An 18,116-nucleotide genomic window follows, 5' to 3' on the forward strand; every position below is an offset into this window, starting at 1 on the left:
TCCTCTCCGTCGGAGAGAATCCGACACCAATTGAATAGACCCCTATATGCGTGTCATGGATTAAACACCTACTCTGTGTCTGGATATATTCTCTGGAGAGGGTGAAAATATTGTCGGGAGTTGTTTCGTGATATGGCCAGTTGTTGTTTAACCAATGGGTTGTTTAGGGGAGTGTTGTGGGTGTAGTTCTTGTGTCTGGGTAGGGGAGGTCTTTTGTCTCTGTAAATTTCCGCTCGCCTTTTACTTTGTGTCTGCTTTGATTGCGGGAAAGAATGGTAGCGTTGGCTGTCTAGCTATTATGTCTTAAGGTGTTCTCCCCGCCAATATACAGTTAGGCTGTATCTGCCTAACTGGGGTCAGCAACACCACCGGTCCTGGGGATCACTGATTCACAACTTGTGGTTTGTGTGCTAAAGTAAGGCCCGAGGATCTGTTCTTGGGGTCCCTGATTGTTATTTAAGCTGTTAATGATTACATCTTTTGAGTACTAGAAAAGAACACTGCCACACTGACATACGGGGTCCTAGAAGACTGGCACACCGACACTCTGGAACCCGGCACACTGACACTATGGAATCCAGAACACTGATACTCTGGAACCCAGAATACTGACATCCTAGAACATAGAACACTGGCCCACCGACACTCTGGAACCCGGCACACTGACACTTTGAAATCCAGAACACTGACACTCTGGAACCCAGAATACTGACATCCTATAACATAGAACACCGACACTCTGGAACCCAGAACACTGGCACACTGACACTCTTGAACCCAGAACACTGGCACACCGACACTCTGGAACCCAGAACACTGGCACTCTAGAACATAGAACACTGGCACACCGACACTCTGCATCCTAGAACACTGGCACACAGACACTCTGGATCCTAGAACACTGGCCCACCAACACTCTGGATCCTAGAACACTGACATACTGACATTCGAGATCCTAGAACACCTGCATACTGACATGTGGGGCCCCAGAGCGTTAGCATACTTACATTTAGGATTTTCACGCTGCTATTTGGTGTCCCAGAAAATCGGCACACTGACACTTCAGGTCCCTGAACACTGACACAGTTACAATTGGGATCCCTCTACAATGACACTTGGAGTCCCAGGACACTGGTGCAATGACACCATTTGGGGAAACACAGTGATAGCACACTGACCATTGGGGTCCCACAACAATGATGCACTGACAATTGGGATCCCACAACAATGGCGCACTGACCATTAGGGTCCTAAACAATGATGCGCTGACAATTGGGGTCCCACAACAATGGTGCACTGACAGTTGGGGTTCTACAACGATGATGCACTGACAGCTGGGGTCCTACAATGATGGCGCACTGACAATTGGGGTCTCACAACGATGGCGCACTGACCATTGGGGTCCTACAACAATGATGCACTGACAATTGGGGTCCCACAACAATGGCGCACTGACATTTGGGGTTCTACAACGATGATGCACTGACAGTTGGGGTCCTACAATGATGATGCACTGACAGTTGGGGTCCTACAACGATGATGCACTGACAACTGGGGTCCCACACAACGATGGCGCACTGATAGTTGGGGTCCTACAATGATGATGCACTGACAGTTGAGGTTCCACAATGGTGCACTGACAGTTGGGGTTCTACGATGATGCACTGACAGTTGGGGTCCTACAATGATGATGTACTAGCTCAGACATGTATTTTTCCTAGTAACATCATATACCCCTGTAGTCTGCTGTTTCTGTCTCCATGCCCCAGTGAGGGGTCAGGAAGGGGGGCTCTACTGTATGTCCATCTTTTAGATTTTGTTGGCTTTGCCGTTAATTACAAGGACTGGAGAGCAATGTGAGTTCCCCGCACATCGATAGGAAAGTTTATGTGTGTGGATCTCACCACAGTGATGAACTCTTTTGCAGGCAGCGTGGAAAATAAACGAGTTTGATGACTACGATTATGGCTGCTGGTAGCTATTACACATTGAAGAAATACTGCAGGCTGTGTCACGTCGCTGCAGAGAATTGCATCTGACTGGGCTACACTGACTGACTCCTTTCCCTTCTTTTCCAGCATGTGTTCTTAAAATAGATTATTCTCCTTTTAGTAGATTGCAGTTACATGAAAGAATAAGGTTGGGGAATGGGAGGAACGCTTCTCATTTTCATTGAACAGGGGGGAAGAAGACATTAAAAAGCGTAATTTGCTGAATCTCCCATTATCCTGCGCAAGCTATATAGCCGGTTACACACCAGGGAGAATGCTGGGTCCTCCTGCTCCCTGCCTACAGCTATGGAGCGTTAGTGGAACAGTAATGGGAATGCCGCCCCCCACCATGTGCAGCTGTAATCTGCATATATAAAGCAGTAATTCCTCTGTACAGCAAGAGGCTGACCCTATTGTCTCCAGCAATGATGCCTGATATTACAGTAGCAGAAGCAAATAATAACCAAAACTAGAGATGTATTATTGTCACAGTAATTGCTGAGTCTGCCCTCTGTACAAGGATTGCCTAGAAAATGTGCACCAACCAGTTCCAGAGTGACAGGCTCTGGGCAGCTGGATCATTCATTGCCCTTCCTAACCCATTCATTGCCACGCTGCCTTTCTGCTGACTGTGCACCATTATTAGCCTGCTAGGCCTGAGAGATGGATATAGATAGATCTGTGTATCTATATATAGAGATAGATAGATAGATAGATAATGTGTATCTATAGATAGATCGATCTGTGTATCTATGTATAGAGATAGACAGACAGACAGACAGACAGACAGACAGACAGACAGTAGGTTGGTAGATAGTTGTATCTACTTATTGACCTACCAATAGATATACTTAAATATACAATAGGTAGATATTTGTATCTACCTATCAACTGACAGATAGATATAATTAAATATTAGATAGATAGATAGATAGATAGATAGATAGATAGATAGATAGATAGATAGACAGATACTTAAAAATACACTAGAATAGTCCCCCCATGTGTATAGGTGGTCATTCCGAGTTGTTCGCTCGCAAGCTGCTTTTAGCAGCTTTGCGCACGCTAAGCCACCGCCTACTGGGAGTGAATCTTAGCTTATCAAAATTGCGAACGAAAGATTAGCAGAATTGCGAATAGACACTTCTTAGCAGTTTCTGAGTAGCTCCACACTTACTCGGCATCTGCGATCAGTTCAGTGCTTGTCGTTCCTGGTTTGACGTCACAAACACACCCAGCGTTCGCCCAAACACTTCTCCGTTTCTCCAGCCACTCCCGCGTTTTTCCCAGAAACGGTAGCGTTTTTTCACACACACCCATAAAACGGCCAGTTTCCGCCCAGAAACACCCACTTTCTGTCAATCACATTACGATCACCAGAACGAAGAAAAAACCTCGTAATACCGTGAGTAAAATACCTAACTGCATAGCAAATTTACTTGGCGCAGTCGCACTGCGGACATTGCGCATGCGCATTAGCGACTAATCGCTCCGTTGCGACAGAAAAATAACGAGCGAACAACTCGGAATGACCCCCATAGATAGACAGACAGACAGACAGACAGACAGACAGACAGACAAATATACAATAGGTAGATATTTGTATCTACCTATCAACTGACAGATAGATATGATTAAGTATGAGATAGATAGATAGATAGATAGATAGATAGATAGATAGATAGATAGATAGATAGATAGATAGATAGATACATAGATAGATAGATAGATAAAAATACACTAGATTAGATAGATAGATACCTAAATATACAGGAGATAGATAGCTAAATAGATACTTAAATATACAGTAGATAGATAGATAGATAGATAGATAGATAGATAGATAGATAGATAGATAGATAGATAGATAGATAGATAGATAGATAGATAGATAGATAGACAGGCATATGCACAGCACCTGTGAAATGCTGGGTACTGCACACCATGACAGTAGCAGAGGATGCAGTGAAACTATTGCACTGTATAGCACTGGTATGTGTGAGCCAGTGTAAGGCCAAGCAGGCTGAGCTGATAGTACATATGCATACCCCCAGATGATAGGAAAGTCCTGGAGCAGCCCCCCCCGCACAGATGGGAGTCCGCCATTGGCTGCAGTGACCGTGCAGCCCTCCCTCCCCCGGCTGTCACACAGGCAGCTGTATGTATGGAGAGAGAGTACGGGGAGGATGCAGAGCCTGTGCTGCTGGCAGCAGATGTGCTGCAATTCCTGACGGCGGCAGCAGCAATGCCCCCACTGCCCGCCGTATATGAGGCTTAGAGGAGGCATCGCAGCCCAGCCTCACACCCCTCCTCCTGCCGCCGGGGATGCCCGGGTAGCCGGCTGTCGCTTCCCACCGGAGGATAATGATCGGACCGCCGCTCGCCGGCACCTGCTCCTCCGTGCACAGCGTCCCCCAGCTCCAGCAAGCGTACGGGACTTGACGGGCATGTCCGCCCGGGGTGCCATCTGCAACGCCGGCGACTCTGCGCTAGACTGGTGGCGAGCGGCCCGGGGAGGAAGATGCAGTTTGATACATTACGCCAGTTCTGCAACACCGTCCTCTCCCATTTCCATGAGGCTCTTCCCACCCCCCCGAACATCCTACAGGGCGACCTGTTCGGCCAGACCCTGGACAACCCCAGGTGAGTGACTGGCAGCCAATGCAGCAAGCCCTGGGCACCCAGCACCGTGCCACCTCACTATAGCTGGGTGTAATGGGGTTACATTGTGCCAGGGGGGGGGGAGGAGGTCACCTGCTGGGTGCCCCAAGGGACCATCTCCCCTCATCACCCCTAGGTGATTGGCAGTCAATGCAGCAAGCCCTGGGCACCCAGCACCGTGCCACCACACTATAGCCGGGTGTAATGGGGTTACATTGTGCCAGGGAGCCCTAAGGGACCCTCTCCCCTCATCACCCCTTGGGGTTCCACAGGCCCATGTCCACTCGGTGCCAGTTGCTGCATGCATAACACCAATAGATGCTCAGTCTGGGTGGACAGAGAGGATGCTGCTAGTGACCTGCAGGATGTATGGGAGAGACTGAATTTGGTGCATTCCATCATAGGGATAATACTTTTCTTCCATCTCAGAATGATTGATTATTTGTATGGACGGAAGACTGTCCCCTCTCTCCCCCTGACCAATCCCCATTATAGCCACAGCCAGGGATTACTTGCAGCAGGGGCTGCTGTGTTTCATGTGTGCTGCTGGGGTTGGGATGCTGCCGCTGCTGGCCGCAGCAGTATTATCTCCTGCTATTAGTACCCACTCTCCTCTAACATGGCTCTGGTGGTAATGGTGCTGTTAAATGGGATTACTGGTCTTTCACTTACATTTACTTTATTCAAGATGCATTTTGCTTTTAGTTGATTTCCCATGTGCAAAAGGAAATGTATATGTAATGTATGTCCAGTTCTTCTGCAGTAGAATGTTACTTGTTTGTGTGGGCATTGTAGTTATGGTAAATATCTATCTATCTATCTATCTATCTATCTATCTATCTATCTATCTATCTATCTATCTATCTATCTATCTATCCTCACATTGGTTTCCTCTAAGTCAGTACCTCTCACACTATTGTGCCAGCACTCCCAGGGGTACCCACTGTGATGTTCAAGGGTACTTTACTGGCCAATGCCTCCAGAGCCATTTACCTCACCGCACGTCCATGCTTTAAACATTTTCTGTAATGGCGGGGTGGGTGATATTTAGAGACATACAGTAGAGATAAGTGTCCTAGGGTCTGGGGATGTTTTGCCCAATGCATCACATTAGGACCCAAATGACAAAATGAGAAAGTCTATTCCGGTATCTCTGTGTAAGAAAGCCTGTGTATACTATCATTTTATTATTAATGTAACATTTTTCATGAATTGCAATATGTGAGAAATATAGTATGATTCATTCTATTTTTGTGCCATTTAAAAAAAAATCTTGTCTATAGCACATTTATTGCTTTTAGCTATAGCTGCAATTATAAACGTTACTAATGTTTTGCTTTGCAACTGTTGGGGGTACAGATAATGAAGATTGCATGCCAGGGGGGTACCCAGGTGGAAAATGATTGCGAACCATGGCCCTAAGGGGTCATGTGTAGGAAGCGGTATCAGAATCATCAGTTTATATTAGAAAGCAAGCTACATAGATTCATAGATTTAGATTATGGGGAGTTTATCTCCACAATAGTGATGTACAGTGATATTCGCTTTATTGCCATTCGTGTTCTTGCTCAAAGACGCTAGAACCTCTTCCTGTTAGGGGTTTGCAAGCATAAAAATTTCTTCTCCTTTTACTTGTTTTCTCTTTCAAATGTGAAATAACCTTTTTAACGCACCTATTCTACAAGGGTATTGTAACATGAAAATGACTATCCAGTAATAGACAGCACTAAAAGGGACTGTACGAAAAAAGCAGCACTTAAAGTATGATCTTGCAGGTACAGGTAGAACTGAATATAAGAGATTTGCATTACAGGTCAGAGGTATCTAATATTAAGTCTAAGCCGTAACAGCCACTACAGGGTCATCTGCCAACCTCAGTGGCTCGCACATATCCACCACATATAACTTTTTTGGGGGATGTGAAAGCCGCTGTCATTGCAACATGAGTAAGTGGTTGGGATAAATTTGTATGCATGTTGCAAAATTTCTCACCCTATCAACACAGCATGTTCTGCTACGGTAATGCTAGCTACACTCTAATGCGCCCTACACGCTGGCCGATTACACTGAAAGATATGAACGATCTCGTTCATTAATGAATGAGATATCGTTCATATCTTTCAGTGTGTAGGCACTAACGATGAACGATATGCGGCCCTGCGATCGTTCATCGTTTGTGTCGGCTCGTTTATGCCTGCAAGCCAATATGGGGCTGGGTGACGGGAGCAGTGAAGAAACTTCACTCCCCCTGTCACACCCCTCCCCCCCCCCCCCCCCCGCCTCCGGGTCGTCAGTATCAGCCGTCGGGCACCTCGGCGGCCAATCGGGCAGTGTGTAGGGCCCTTAAGGTCATAGCATCTACCTTGATTTATCTAATTAGTCATTTGGTATATATACAGTACGTTTAATGTAGTGGGGGAAAAATACTACAGGAGTGTACACCTGCATTGAGAAATAAAGAGAGGTGAACATTTCATCCAGAAACGCTAAGGACAAGTCCAACTTGTTCTCCTTGTGGACTGGAAAAGAGGATGTATTAGTCAGTGATTTAGCTTTGTAACGAGTTACCGGTCAGTCAAAATGACGGAACAACATAACAGTAATGTCAGCGGTGATGGCTGTGCCCGCCCTGAATGGAGCAACACTTGAATTGCTCTGTCGGGCACCATCTAGTGGCCCCTAGCACTCAAAACACTTGAATTCCCCCCGTAGAGGGGAGAAGCAGCGTTAGCCTTTTATTATATAGGATATTTGCTTGATAAATCTTTCCCACAGACTTAATTTACTCTATCTGTATACTTCACAGTGCATTGGATACATACTATAATTCCTTCTTCACCAATTATAACTGGCTGAGCCCGCCTTTTTGCTGGTTTCATGTACAGCCAGCTAATAGTCCTATTCTCTGTCTCTGCTCCCCCCTCCAGCTCATAAAACTGCCAATGCGAAACGTTGTGCGTGCTGGCAGTTTGAGCAGCGCCTCCTCTCTCCTCTGCATCATTCACCTGGCGTCAAGGAATTCATTTTACCATTGAAAATAGAGATTTAGGAGTCTATTTAGTTAAAGTCAAATTTTATTGTCTTAAAATTTGCAGATTTTTGCAAATAAAATACTGTCTTATTTAAATTAAATTCTCTTGTTGGGACAGCCGATGCAAAACAGGCCTGTCCCGGTGAGTAGGAAATCGGGCTGTGTGGGGGAAGTGGGAAGAGAGCTATCCCTTCTGTGCTTTTGCAAGCATACATAATGCCATCCGGAGATGGCGTAATGTTTTGAATTAAAAATTTGCCTCTTTATATAAATACCGTCCCTACAAATCCTCCATTACTACCTGTGGCGGCTGCAGTAATTTGACTGGGAAGAGAGTTTCTCGAGTTTTCTGTTTACTAAATATGCAGCTGCATTTTTTTAGGCTTTCTGTAGCTAACGTGCTGTAGAAAAGCCTTTTTTTTTTTTTTTGTTTGCCAAATAGAGCCCTTAACCTGGTAGTTTGTGTTCCGTTTTATCAGGTATGTGACTGAGGTTTGACGGTGGTGGCACTCATACACCTCGCTGGTGTACTGGCCTTCTGGGTCATTAGAAAGCAGCATGAATCTTGGAGACCACCTAACAAGAACTTATTTGCACCTGAAGTGTTCTATGATAGAATATTTGGAACAACAATAAAAAAATGACTAGATACGAATTAAAGAGTTCAAAGTCAAGTCTGTCAGTTGATGTGAAGAAGTCTGAAGCCTCTGCTCCATCTCTTACCCTGGCTGTTGCTAGATCTTTGAACCTCATAATTGCACTAACACGGTGAATGATACATGAACACTATAAATCAAGATACATGAACAGTAGACATTTATCTCTTAGGAAAGCTTCATTGAAATCTTGTCACAGATTGTTAATTGTTGACTTCCTTCTGTATTTTCTTCCTGCCTACTTCATTGTTCCTCTATTATTATTAATATCATCATCATCATCATTATAATTATATAGGGAGAGGACAATGCTGAGACTCGGGGTTGAGATGGAACTCAGTGGCTCTCAAGACCCACTTCTTCATCAGTGCCATCGAGCTCTCATCCTAACCCACTGCTCCTTTTACAATATCTATGCCATCTATGTCACCCACAGGCTTTTCTAAAATGGGTGCAAGATGTGTGGTGCACACGGGCCCCTGGGTCCAAGTGTGCACACCCTGCACCCATATATTATACTTAAACCGCCAGAGACCTGCAGCGACGGCCATGCACTGCAGATGCAAAGGGATTGACAGCGGCGGCTGTGAGGTGGGTGGTGATGGGCTGTTGCAGGGGAGTGGCTCGGGCCAACGCTGGCTTGGCTGGACCCTTTTTGGCCGTTGCGACCCGAAAAATGGTGGCGGACCTCCTGCATATGCAGCCTAGCTTAATTTCTGCCTCATCAATTCGAGCGCATCGCTGGCCGCCGATTAGTATGCTGGGTGGCCTTGCTCTGTGCTGTGCCGCCCCCAGCATGGTATAGATGCAGTTTGCGGATTCTGCTTTTTAGCAGAGTCTGAAACTCATACTTAACAGGGGGCCTAATCCAGACCTGATCGCAGCAGCAAATTTGTTAGCTAATGGGCAAAACCATGTGCACTGCAGGGGGGGCAGATATAACATGTGCAGAGAGAGTTAGATTTGGGCGGGTTATATTGTTTCTGTGCAGGGTAAATGCTGGCTGCTTTATTTTTACACTGCAATTTAGATTTCAGTTTGAACACACCCCACCCACATCTAACTCTCTCTGCAAATGTTACTGTATATCTGCCCTTACTCCCCCCTGCAGTGCACATGGTTTTGCCCATTAGCTAATAAATTTGCTGCTGCGATCAGGTCTGAATTAGGCCTAGGGTCCATAAATCACTAGATCCACAGGGACAGGGACTGACAAAATACTGGGGCAGATGTATTAAGCCTGGAGACAGCATAAGGAAGTGATAAACTATGATTAGTGCAAGGTGATAAACGCACCAGCCGGTCAGCTCTTAACTGTTAATTTACATATTGGAGCTGATTGGATGGTGCGTTTATCACCTTGCACTTATCACTGCTTTATCACTTCCTTATGCCTTCTCCAGGTTAATACATCTGCCCATGCGCTCAGAACATGTTTGCTCTGTATATATAACTGAAAATATTATCTCATTGAAGTTCTGTTGTAGGTGAAAAGCTTGGTCCTCATTTCCTTCTTCCATGTTTTTCCAAAGCCAGAAACCACGTTTTACATGTTTTTAATCTGTTTGCCTGTCCCTATGTCATCAGCAGACACTCGCACCGTGAAGGGAGGGGATGGTTGGGTACCCGGGTCCGCCACCCCTTCCTCTCTCCTGAGTATACTTACCTTGACCCCTCCTCCTCCATAGTGCCATGTTTACCAGTCGCTTGTCCTTAGCGAGCATATTAAGTTTTCTACCTGTTACATGGATGCAGAAACTCATGTATTTAATGAACCAACCCCCCACCCCCACCCCTTTCCCCTAAATACCACCGTTTACTTTAGTAATCCAGTTTCATGACCTGGCTTGCAGCTACAGTTCTATGGAGCTGGTTTATGGCCTGCATGGTTTATTCCCCCTTCGCTGTCTTACGACACAGTATCACATGATGAGTGTGGTGTTGTGGGAGTCCTGAGGGAGGCTATTTATCTGCGGTCACCAGAAGACATGACTTCTGCCCGTATTCTTCCATAATTCACATATTGATTTTGTTTTTGGTATTTTTGATGTTGTAAATGATTTGAAGTAATCAATTTAGATGTTGTTTGTGGAGCATATAAGAGTGTGTGTGTGTGTGTGTGTGTGTGTGTGTGTGTGTGTGTGTGTGTTTGAGTTTATTTTTGTGTACAGGTTGTCCGTCGTCAAATGGATATTATCAAATTGTCAGTGAAAGCTATTTTCTTTTATTCTGCAATCTTAGTCACTACCTGAATGACATGATTTTACAGATGAGTTATGTGGAAGTAAAAATGGCAATTGCCCATAAACAGCGATACAAATGTAATCACTCAAATCCATTTGTAATCAAGTAATGGGTGATAAAAATGATAAAACTTGGAACGTGGCATCTCTAAAGCATCTTTTAGATTACACTGCATGTTCCATTGTGTTTATGCCAAGCAGCAATTATAGTAAGAACTTATCAGATATTTATCATTTTGTGGTGATAACATCGATTTTCTTATCGCCACTTATGGCAACGATGGAGAATCTATTATCACCATAATTTTAAGAGTTATTTTTTTTTTTTCCTAGAGCAGCTGACTGATGCGGAGCAACCCGGCGATACTGGCCGACAATGGTATTTGTACTTGTCCTGCTTCATCAGGTCTAGGGTCCATCTGCGCATCTGGGACGCGCTTTGCTAAGTGGACTAGAAATCCCGACTTGGACTTTGTTCATCAAAAACCTAATAAAATAAAATGTTTAAAAAAAATAATAATTATATTTTAGAATTTTGTTTAATAAAAAATACGTTTTTTTCTTTTAATATACCCTGCAGTTGATATCTTGAGGCATGATAACAGGATTTTGGCTATTTTCAGCTGCCCCAGCAACACTGGCCTGTACAAGAAAGGGTTAACATACTGACGCGCTGGGCTTTTTTCGGCATTTATGCGCAGATGTGAGAGCGCTTTCCGGTGTACGCAGTACAATGCAACTGGAAGCCTAGATTCAGGCTTCGGTTCCACCAATTGCAAAACAGTTAAAATAGTTCTGATTGATTTTAGTAGTGAAATAGGTTAAAGCAATATTGCAGTTATACTAGGAATAAAGCATATTTCTCTATCGTCCTAAGTGGATGCTGGGGTTCCTGAAAGGACCATGGGGAATAGCGGCTCCGCAGGAGACAGGGCACAAAAGTAAAGCTTTTACAGGTCAGGTGGTGTGTACTGGCTCCTCCCCCTATGACCCTCCTCCAGACTCCAGTTAGATTTTTGTGCCCGGCCGAGAAGGGTGCAATTCTAGGTGGCTCTCATAAAGAGCTGCTTAGAGAGTTTAGCTTAGGTTTTTTATTTTACAGTGATTCCTGCTGGCAACAGGATCACTGCAACGAGGGACAGAGGGGAGAAGAAGTGAACTCACCTGCGTGCAGGATGGATTGGCTTCTTGGCTACTGGACATGAAGCTCCAGAGGGACGATCACAGGTACAGCCTGGATGGTCACCGGAGCCACGCCGCCGGCCCCCTCACAGATGCTGAAGCAAGAAGAGGTCCAGAATCGGCGGCTGAAGACTCCTGCAGTCTTCTTAAGGTAGCGCACAGCACTGCAGCTGTGCGCCATTTTCCTCTCAGCACACTTCACACGGCAGTCACTGAGGGTGCAGGGCGCTGGGGGGGGGGGGGCGCCCTGGGAGGCAAATGAAAACCTTTAAAAAGGCTAAAAATACCTCACATATAGCCCCAGAGGCTATATGGAGATATTTACCCCTGCCTAAATGTACTAAATAGCGGGAGACGAGCCCGCCGAAAAAGGGGCGGGGCCTATCTCCTCAGCACACGGCGCCATTTTCTGTCACAGCTCCGCTGGTCAGGAAGGCTCCCAGGTCTCTCCCCTGCACTGCACTACAGAAACAGGGTATAACAGAGAGGGGGGGCAAAATAAATGGCAATATATTAATATAAAAGCAGCTATAAGGGAGCACTTAATCATAAGGCTATCCCTGTCATATATAGCGCTTTTTGGTGTGTGCTGGCAGACTCTCCCTCTGTCTCCCCAAAGGGCTAGTGGGTCCTGTCTTCGTATAGAGCATTCCCTGTGTGTCTGCTGTGTGTCGGTACGTGTGTGTCGACATGTATGAGGACGTTATTGGTGTGGAGGCGGAGCAATTGCCAAATATGAGGATGTCACCTCCTAGGGGGTCGACACCAGAATGGATGCCTTTATTTGTGGAATTACGGGATAGCGTCAACTCGCTTAAGCAGTCGTTTGCCGACATGAGGCGGCCGGACACTCAATTAGTGCCTGTCCAGGCGCTTCAAACACCGTCAGGGGCTGTAAAACGCCCCTTGCCTCAGTCGGTCGACACAGACCCAGACACAGGCACTGATTCCGGTGGTGAAGGTGACGAATCAACCGTATTTTCCAGTAGGGCCACACGTTATATGATTTTGGCAATAAAGGAGATGTTACATTTAGCTGATACTACAGGTACCACTAAACAGGGTATTATGTGGGGTGTGAAAAAACTACCAGTAGTTTTTACCGAATCAGAAGAATTAAATGACGTGTGTGATGAAGCGTGGGGTGCCCCGATAAAAAACTGCTAATTTCAAAGAAGTTATTGGCTTTATACCCTTTCCCGCCAGAGGTTAGGGAGCGCTGGGAAACACCTCCTAGGGTGGACAAAGCGCTAACACGCTTATCAAAACAAGTGGCGTTACCCTCTCCTGAGACGGCCGCACTTAAAGATCCATCAGATAGGAGGATGGAAAATATCCAAAAAGGTATATACACACATGCAGGTGTTATACTACGACCAGCTATTGCGACTGCCTGGATGTGCAGTGCGGGGGTAGTTTGGTCAGAGTCCCTGATCGAAAATATTGATACCCTGGACAGGGACAATATTTTACTGTCGTTAGAACAAATAAAGGATGCATTTCTTTATATGCGTGATGCACAGAGAGATATCTGCACACTGGCATCACGGGTAAGTGCTATGTCCATTTCGGCCAGAAGAGCTTTATGGACACGACAGTGGACAGGCGATGCGTAGAGGAGTTATTTGGGGTCGGTCTATCGGATTTGGTGGCCACGGCTACGGCCGGGAAATCCACCTTTCTACCTCAAGTCACTCCCCAACATAAAAAGGCACCGACCTTTCAACCGCAGCCCTTTCGTTCCTTTAAAAATAAGAGAGCAAAGGGCTATTCATATCTGCCACGAGGCAGAGGACGAGGGAAGAGACAGCAACAGGCAGCTCCTTCCCAGGAACAGAAGCCCTCCCCGGCTTCTACAAAAGCCTCAGCATGACGCTGGGGCTTCGCAAGCGGACTCGGGGGCGGTAGGCGGTCGTCTCAAGAATTACAGCGCGCAGTGGGCTCACTCGCAGGTAAATCCCTGGATCCTGCAGATAATATCTCAGGGGTACAGGTTGAAATTAGAGACAGAGCCACCTCGCCGTTTCCTGAAGTCTGCTTTACCAACGTCCCCCTCAGAAAGGGAGACGGTTTTGGAAGCCATTCACAAGCTGTATTCTCAGCAGGTGATAGTCAAGGTACCTCTTCTACAACAAGGGAAGGGGTATTATTCCACTCTTTTTGTGGTACCGAAGCCGGATGGCTCGGTAAGGCCTATTCTAAATCTGAAGTCCTTGAACCTGTACATAAAGAAGTTCAAGTTCAAGATGGAGTCACTCAGAGCAGTGATAGCGAACCTGGAAGAAGGGGACCTTATGGTATCCTTGGACATCAAGGATGCGTATCTCCACGTTCCAATTACCCCTCACACCAGGGGTACCTCAGGTTCGTTGTACAAAACTGTCACTATCAGTTTCAGACGCTGCCGTTTGGTTTGTCCACGGCACCTCGGGTCTTTACAAAGGTAATGGCCGAGATAATATTTCTTCTTCGAAGAAAAGGCGTATTAATTATCCCATACTTGGACGATCTCCTAATAAGGGCAAGGTCCAGAGAACAGCTAGAGATGGGTTTAGCACTATCTCAAGAGGTGCTAAAGCAGCACGGATGGATTCTGAATATTCCAAAATCCCAATTAATGCCGACAACTCGTCTGCTGTTCCTGGGGATGATTCTGGACACAGTTCAGAAAAAGGTTTTTCTTCCCGAAGAAAAAGCCAAGGAGTTATCTGACCTGGTCAGGAACCTCCTAAAACCAGGAAAGGTGTCTGTACATCAATGCACAAGAGTCCTGGGAAAAAATGGTAGCTTCTTACGAAGCAATCCCTTTCGGCAGATTCCATGCAAAGGGATCTGTTGGACAAATGGTCAGGGTCGCATCTTCAGATGCACCTGCGGATAACCCTGTCGCCGAGGACAAGGGTATCCCTTCTGTGGTGGTTGCAGGAGGCTCATCTATTGGAGGGCCGCAGATTCGGCATGCAGGATTGGATCCTGGTGACCACGGATGCCAGCCTGAGAGGCTGGGGAGCAGTCACACAGGGAAGAAATTTCCAGGGAGTGTGGTCGAGCCTGAAAAAGTCTCTTCACATAAGCATTCTGGAACTAAGAGCAATCTACAATGCTCTAAGCCAGGCGGAACCTCTGCTTCAAGGAAGACCGGTGTTGATCCAGTCGGACAACATCACGGCAGTCGCCCATGTAAACAGACAGGGCGGCACAAGAAGCAGGAGGGCAATGGCAGAAGCTGCCAGGATCCTTCGCTGGGCGGAGAATCACGTGATAGCACTGTCAGCAGTATTCATCCCGGGCGTGGACAACTGGGAAGCAGACTTCCTCAGCAGACACGACCTTCACCCGGGAGAGTGGGGACTTCATCCAGAAGTTTTCCACATGCTATTAAACCGTTGGGTAAAACCAATGGTGGACATGATGGCGTCTCGCCTCAACAAAACACTGGACAGGTATTGCGCCAGGTCAAGAGATCCGCAGGCAATAGCTGTGGACGCACTGGTAACACCTTGGGTGTACCAGTCGGTATATGTGTTTCCTCCTCTGCCTCTCATACCAAAGGTATTGAGGATTATACGGCAAAGAGGAGTAAGACTAGTGGCTCCGGATTGGCCAAGAAGGACTTGGTACCCGGAACTTCAAGAGATGGTCACGGACGATCCGTGGCCTCTACTTCTGAGAAGGGACCTGCTTCAGCAGGGTCCTTGTCTTTTTCAAGACTTACCGCGGCTGCGTTTGACGGCATGGCGTTTGAATGCCAGATCCTAAAAGGAAAAGGCATTCCGGAAGAAGTCATTCCTACCTTGATAAAGGCAAGGAAGGAAGTCACCGCGAAGCATTATCGCCGTATTTGGCGAAAATATGTTGCGTGGTGCGAGCAGCGGAGTGCTCCGATGGAGGAATTTCAACTGGGTCGTTTTCCTACATTTCCTGCAATCAGGATTGTCTATGGGTCTCAAATTGGGATCTATTAAGGTTCAAATTTCGGCCCTATCAATATTCTTCCAAAAAGAATTGGCCTCAGTCCCTGAGGTCCAGATTTTTATCAAAGGAGTACTGCATATACAGCCTCCTGTGGTGCCTAAGGTGGCACCGTGGGATCTAAATGTAGTTTTAGATTTCCTCAAATCCAATTGGTTTGAACCACTAAAGAATGTGGATTTGAAATATCTCACATGGAAAGTGACTATGTTACTGGCCCTGGCTTCGGCCGGGAGAGTATCTGAACTGGCGGCTTTGTTTTATAAAAGCCCTTATTTAATTTTCCATTCGACATAGGGCAGAGCGGCGGACGCGTCCGCATTTTCTCCCTAAGGTGGTATCAGCGTTTCACCTGAACCAGCCTATTGTAGTGCCTGCGGCTACAGACGACTTGAAGGACTCCAAGTTGTTGGACGTTGTCAGAGCCTTAAAAATATACATTTAAAGGACGGCTGGAGTCAGAAAATCTGACTCGCTGTTTATACTGTATGCACCCAACAAGTTGGGTGCACCTGCTTCTAAGCAGTCGATTGCTAGTTGGATTTGTAACAAAATTCAACTTGTACATTCTGTGGCAGGCCTGCCACAGCCTAAATCTGTTAAGGCCCATTCCGCAAGGAAGGTGGGCTCATCTTGGGCGCCTGCCCGAGGGGTCTCGGCATTACAACTCTGCCGAGCAGCTACGTGGTCAGGGGAGAACACGTTTGTAAATTTTTACAAATTTGATACCCTGGCAAAGGAGGACCTGGAGTTCTCTCATTCGGTGCTGCAGAGTCATCCGCACTCTCCCGCCCGTTTGGGAGCTTTGGTATAATCCCCATGGTCCTTTCAGGAACCCCAGCATCCACTTAGGACGATAGAGAAAATAAGAATTTACTTACCGATAATTCTATTTCTCGGAGTCCGTAGTGGATGCTGGGCGCCCATCCCAAGTGCGGATTATCTGCAATACTTGTACATAGTTATTGTTAACTAATTCGGGTTATTGTTTAGGAAGCCATCTTTCAGAGGCTCCTCTGTTATCATACTGTTAACTGGGTTTAGATCACAAGTTGTACGGTGTGATTGGTGTGGCTGGTATGAGTCTTACCCGGGATTCAAAATCCTCCCTTATTGTGTACGCTCGTCCGGGCACAGTACCTAACTGGAGTCTGGAGGAGGGTCATAGGGGGAGGAGCCAGTACACACCACCTGACCTGTAAAAGCTTTACTTTTGTGCCCTGTCTCCTGCGGAGCCGCTATTCCCCATGGTCCTTTCAGGAACCCCAGCATCCACTACGGACTCCGAGAAATAGAATTATCGGTAAGTAAATTCTTATTTTTATGTGAGGATGTGGTATATTTTGTTGACACTGAAAAAAAGTTGACATGATTAGAATGGTCTAGTGCTGATTTACCTGGTATGGCGGGTCCAATGGATCCAGCGGTGTCTTCTGGGTCCGGTGGCTGATGGCTTCCGGTGGATCCTTTGGTGTTCAGTATGTCTAATCTTAACCTCTAACCCCAACCCTCCCTCTGGTGCCCCCTCCTGTAGCCTAACACCCGCCTCCCATAGCCTAACCTCCCCCTAGTGCCTAACCCTAGCCCTCCCCTCCCGTAGCCTAGCCCTCCCCTCCCGTAGCCTAGCCCTCCCCTCCCGTAGCCTAGCCCTACTCCTCCACTGCATGTCTATGCAGAATGTCGTAATTTCACATGTTGACATTGTAAACATGTCAACATTCTGCACATGGTGACCTGTTTAAGGTCGACAATATCATTGTAAATGTCGACATTTTAACTACCTCTTCTATGATTTGCAGTGAAGCCCTGAAAAGTAACATTACATATTGCAGCAATTTTGGAATGTACTGTTGGAGCTATTTGTGATTCTAGATCATACTTGCCTACCTGACCCTCTCCATGAGGGAGAAAATGCTCTGTTCCTGGACTTTCCTGGTAATGTATGATTGCCATCACCTGTGGTGAGCTAGTTTATTGATAAGAAAGGTGTTTCACCACAGATGATGGCAATCATACGTTACCAGGAAAGTCCAGGAACAGAGCATTTTCTCCCTCATGGAGAGGGTCAGGTAGGCAAGTATGTTCTAGATCAGTGGTTCTCAAACTCGGTCCTCAGGACCCCACACAGTGCATGTTTTGCAGGTAACCCAGCAAGTGCACAGGTGTATTCATTACTCACTGACACATTTTAAAAGGTCCACAGATGGAGCAAATGATTTCACTTGTGATTCTGTGAGGAGACCTGCAAAACATGCACCGTGTGGGGTCCTGAGGACCGAGTTTGAGAACCTGTGTTCTAGATGCATCAAAGACACAGAACCCAAAAAGATCACTAAAGGCTAAAAAGGGAAAAGAAGGTTAAAAAGGAAAAAGTACACTA

General features: G+C 46.4%; 1 protein-coding gene across 47 annotated transcripts in view; it reads left to right on the forward strand.

Moving 5' to 3' along the window:
* RIMS2 (regulating synaptic membrane exocytosis 2) overlaps positions 1-18,116 on the forward strand; it is a 995,106-nt gene that overhangs the window by 426,990 nt on the left and 550,000 nt on the right. For 8 of the 47 annotated variants that reach the window (XM_063924287.1, XM_063924299.1, XM_063924289.1 and 5 more), the window contains exon 1: positions 4,154-4,634. The exons of the other annotated variants lie outside the window; for them this stretch is intronic. In XM_063924287.1, the coding sequence (XP_063780357.1) occupies positions 4,513-4,634 (122 nt within the window). In that variant the 5' untranslated portion in view covers positions 4,154-4,512. Of the gene's footprint in view, positions 1-4,153; positions 4,635-18,116 lie in introns of those variants that run through there. 47 annotated transcript variants of the gene reach the window in all.

Source organism: Pseudophryne corroboree, chromosome 5 (assembly GCF_028390025.1).
Source record: "Pseudophryne corroboree isolate aPseCor3 chromosome 5, aPseCor3.hap2, whole genome shotgun sequence".
NCBI lineage: Eukaryota > Metazoa > Chordata > Amphibia > Anura > Myobatrachidae > Pseudophryne > Pseudophryne corroboree.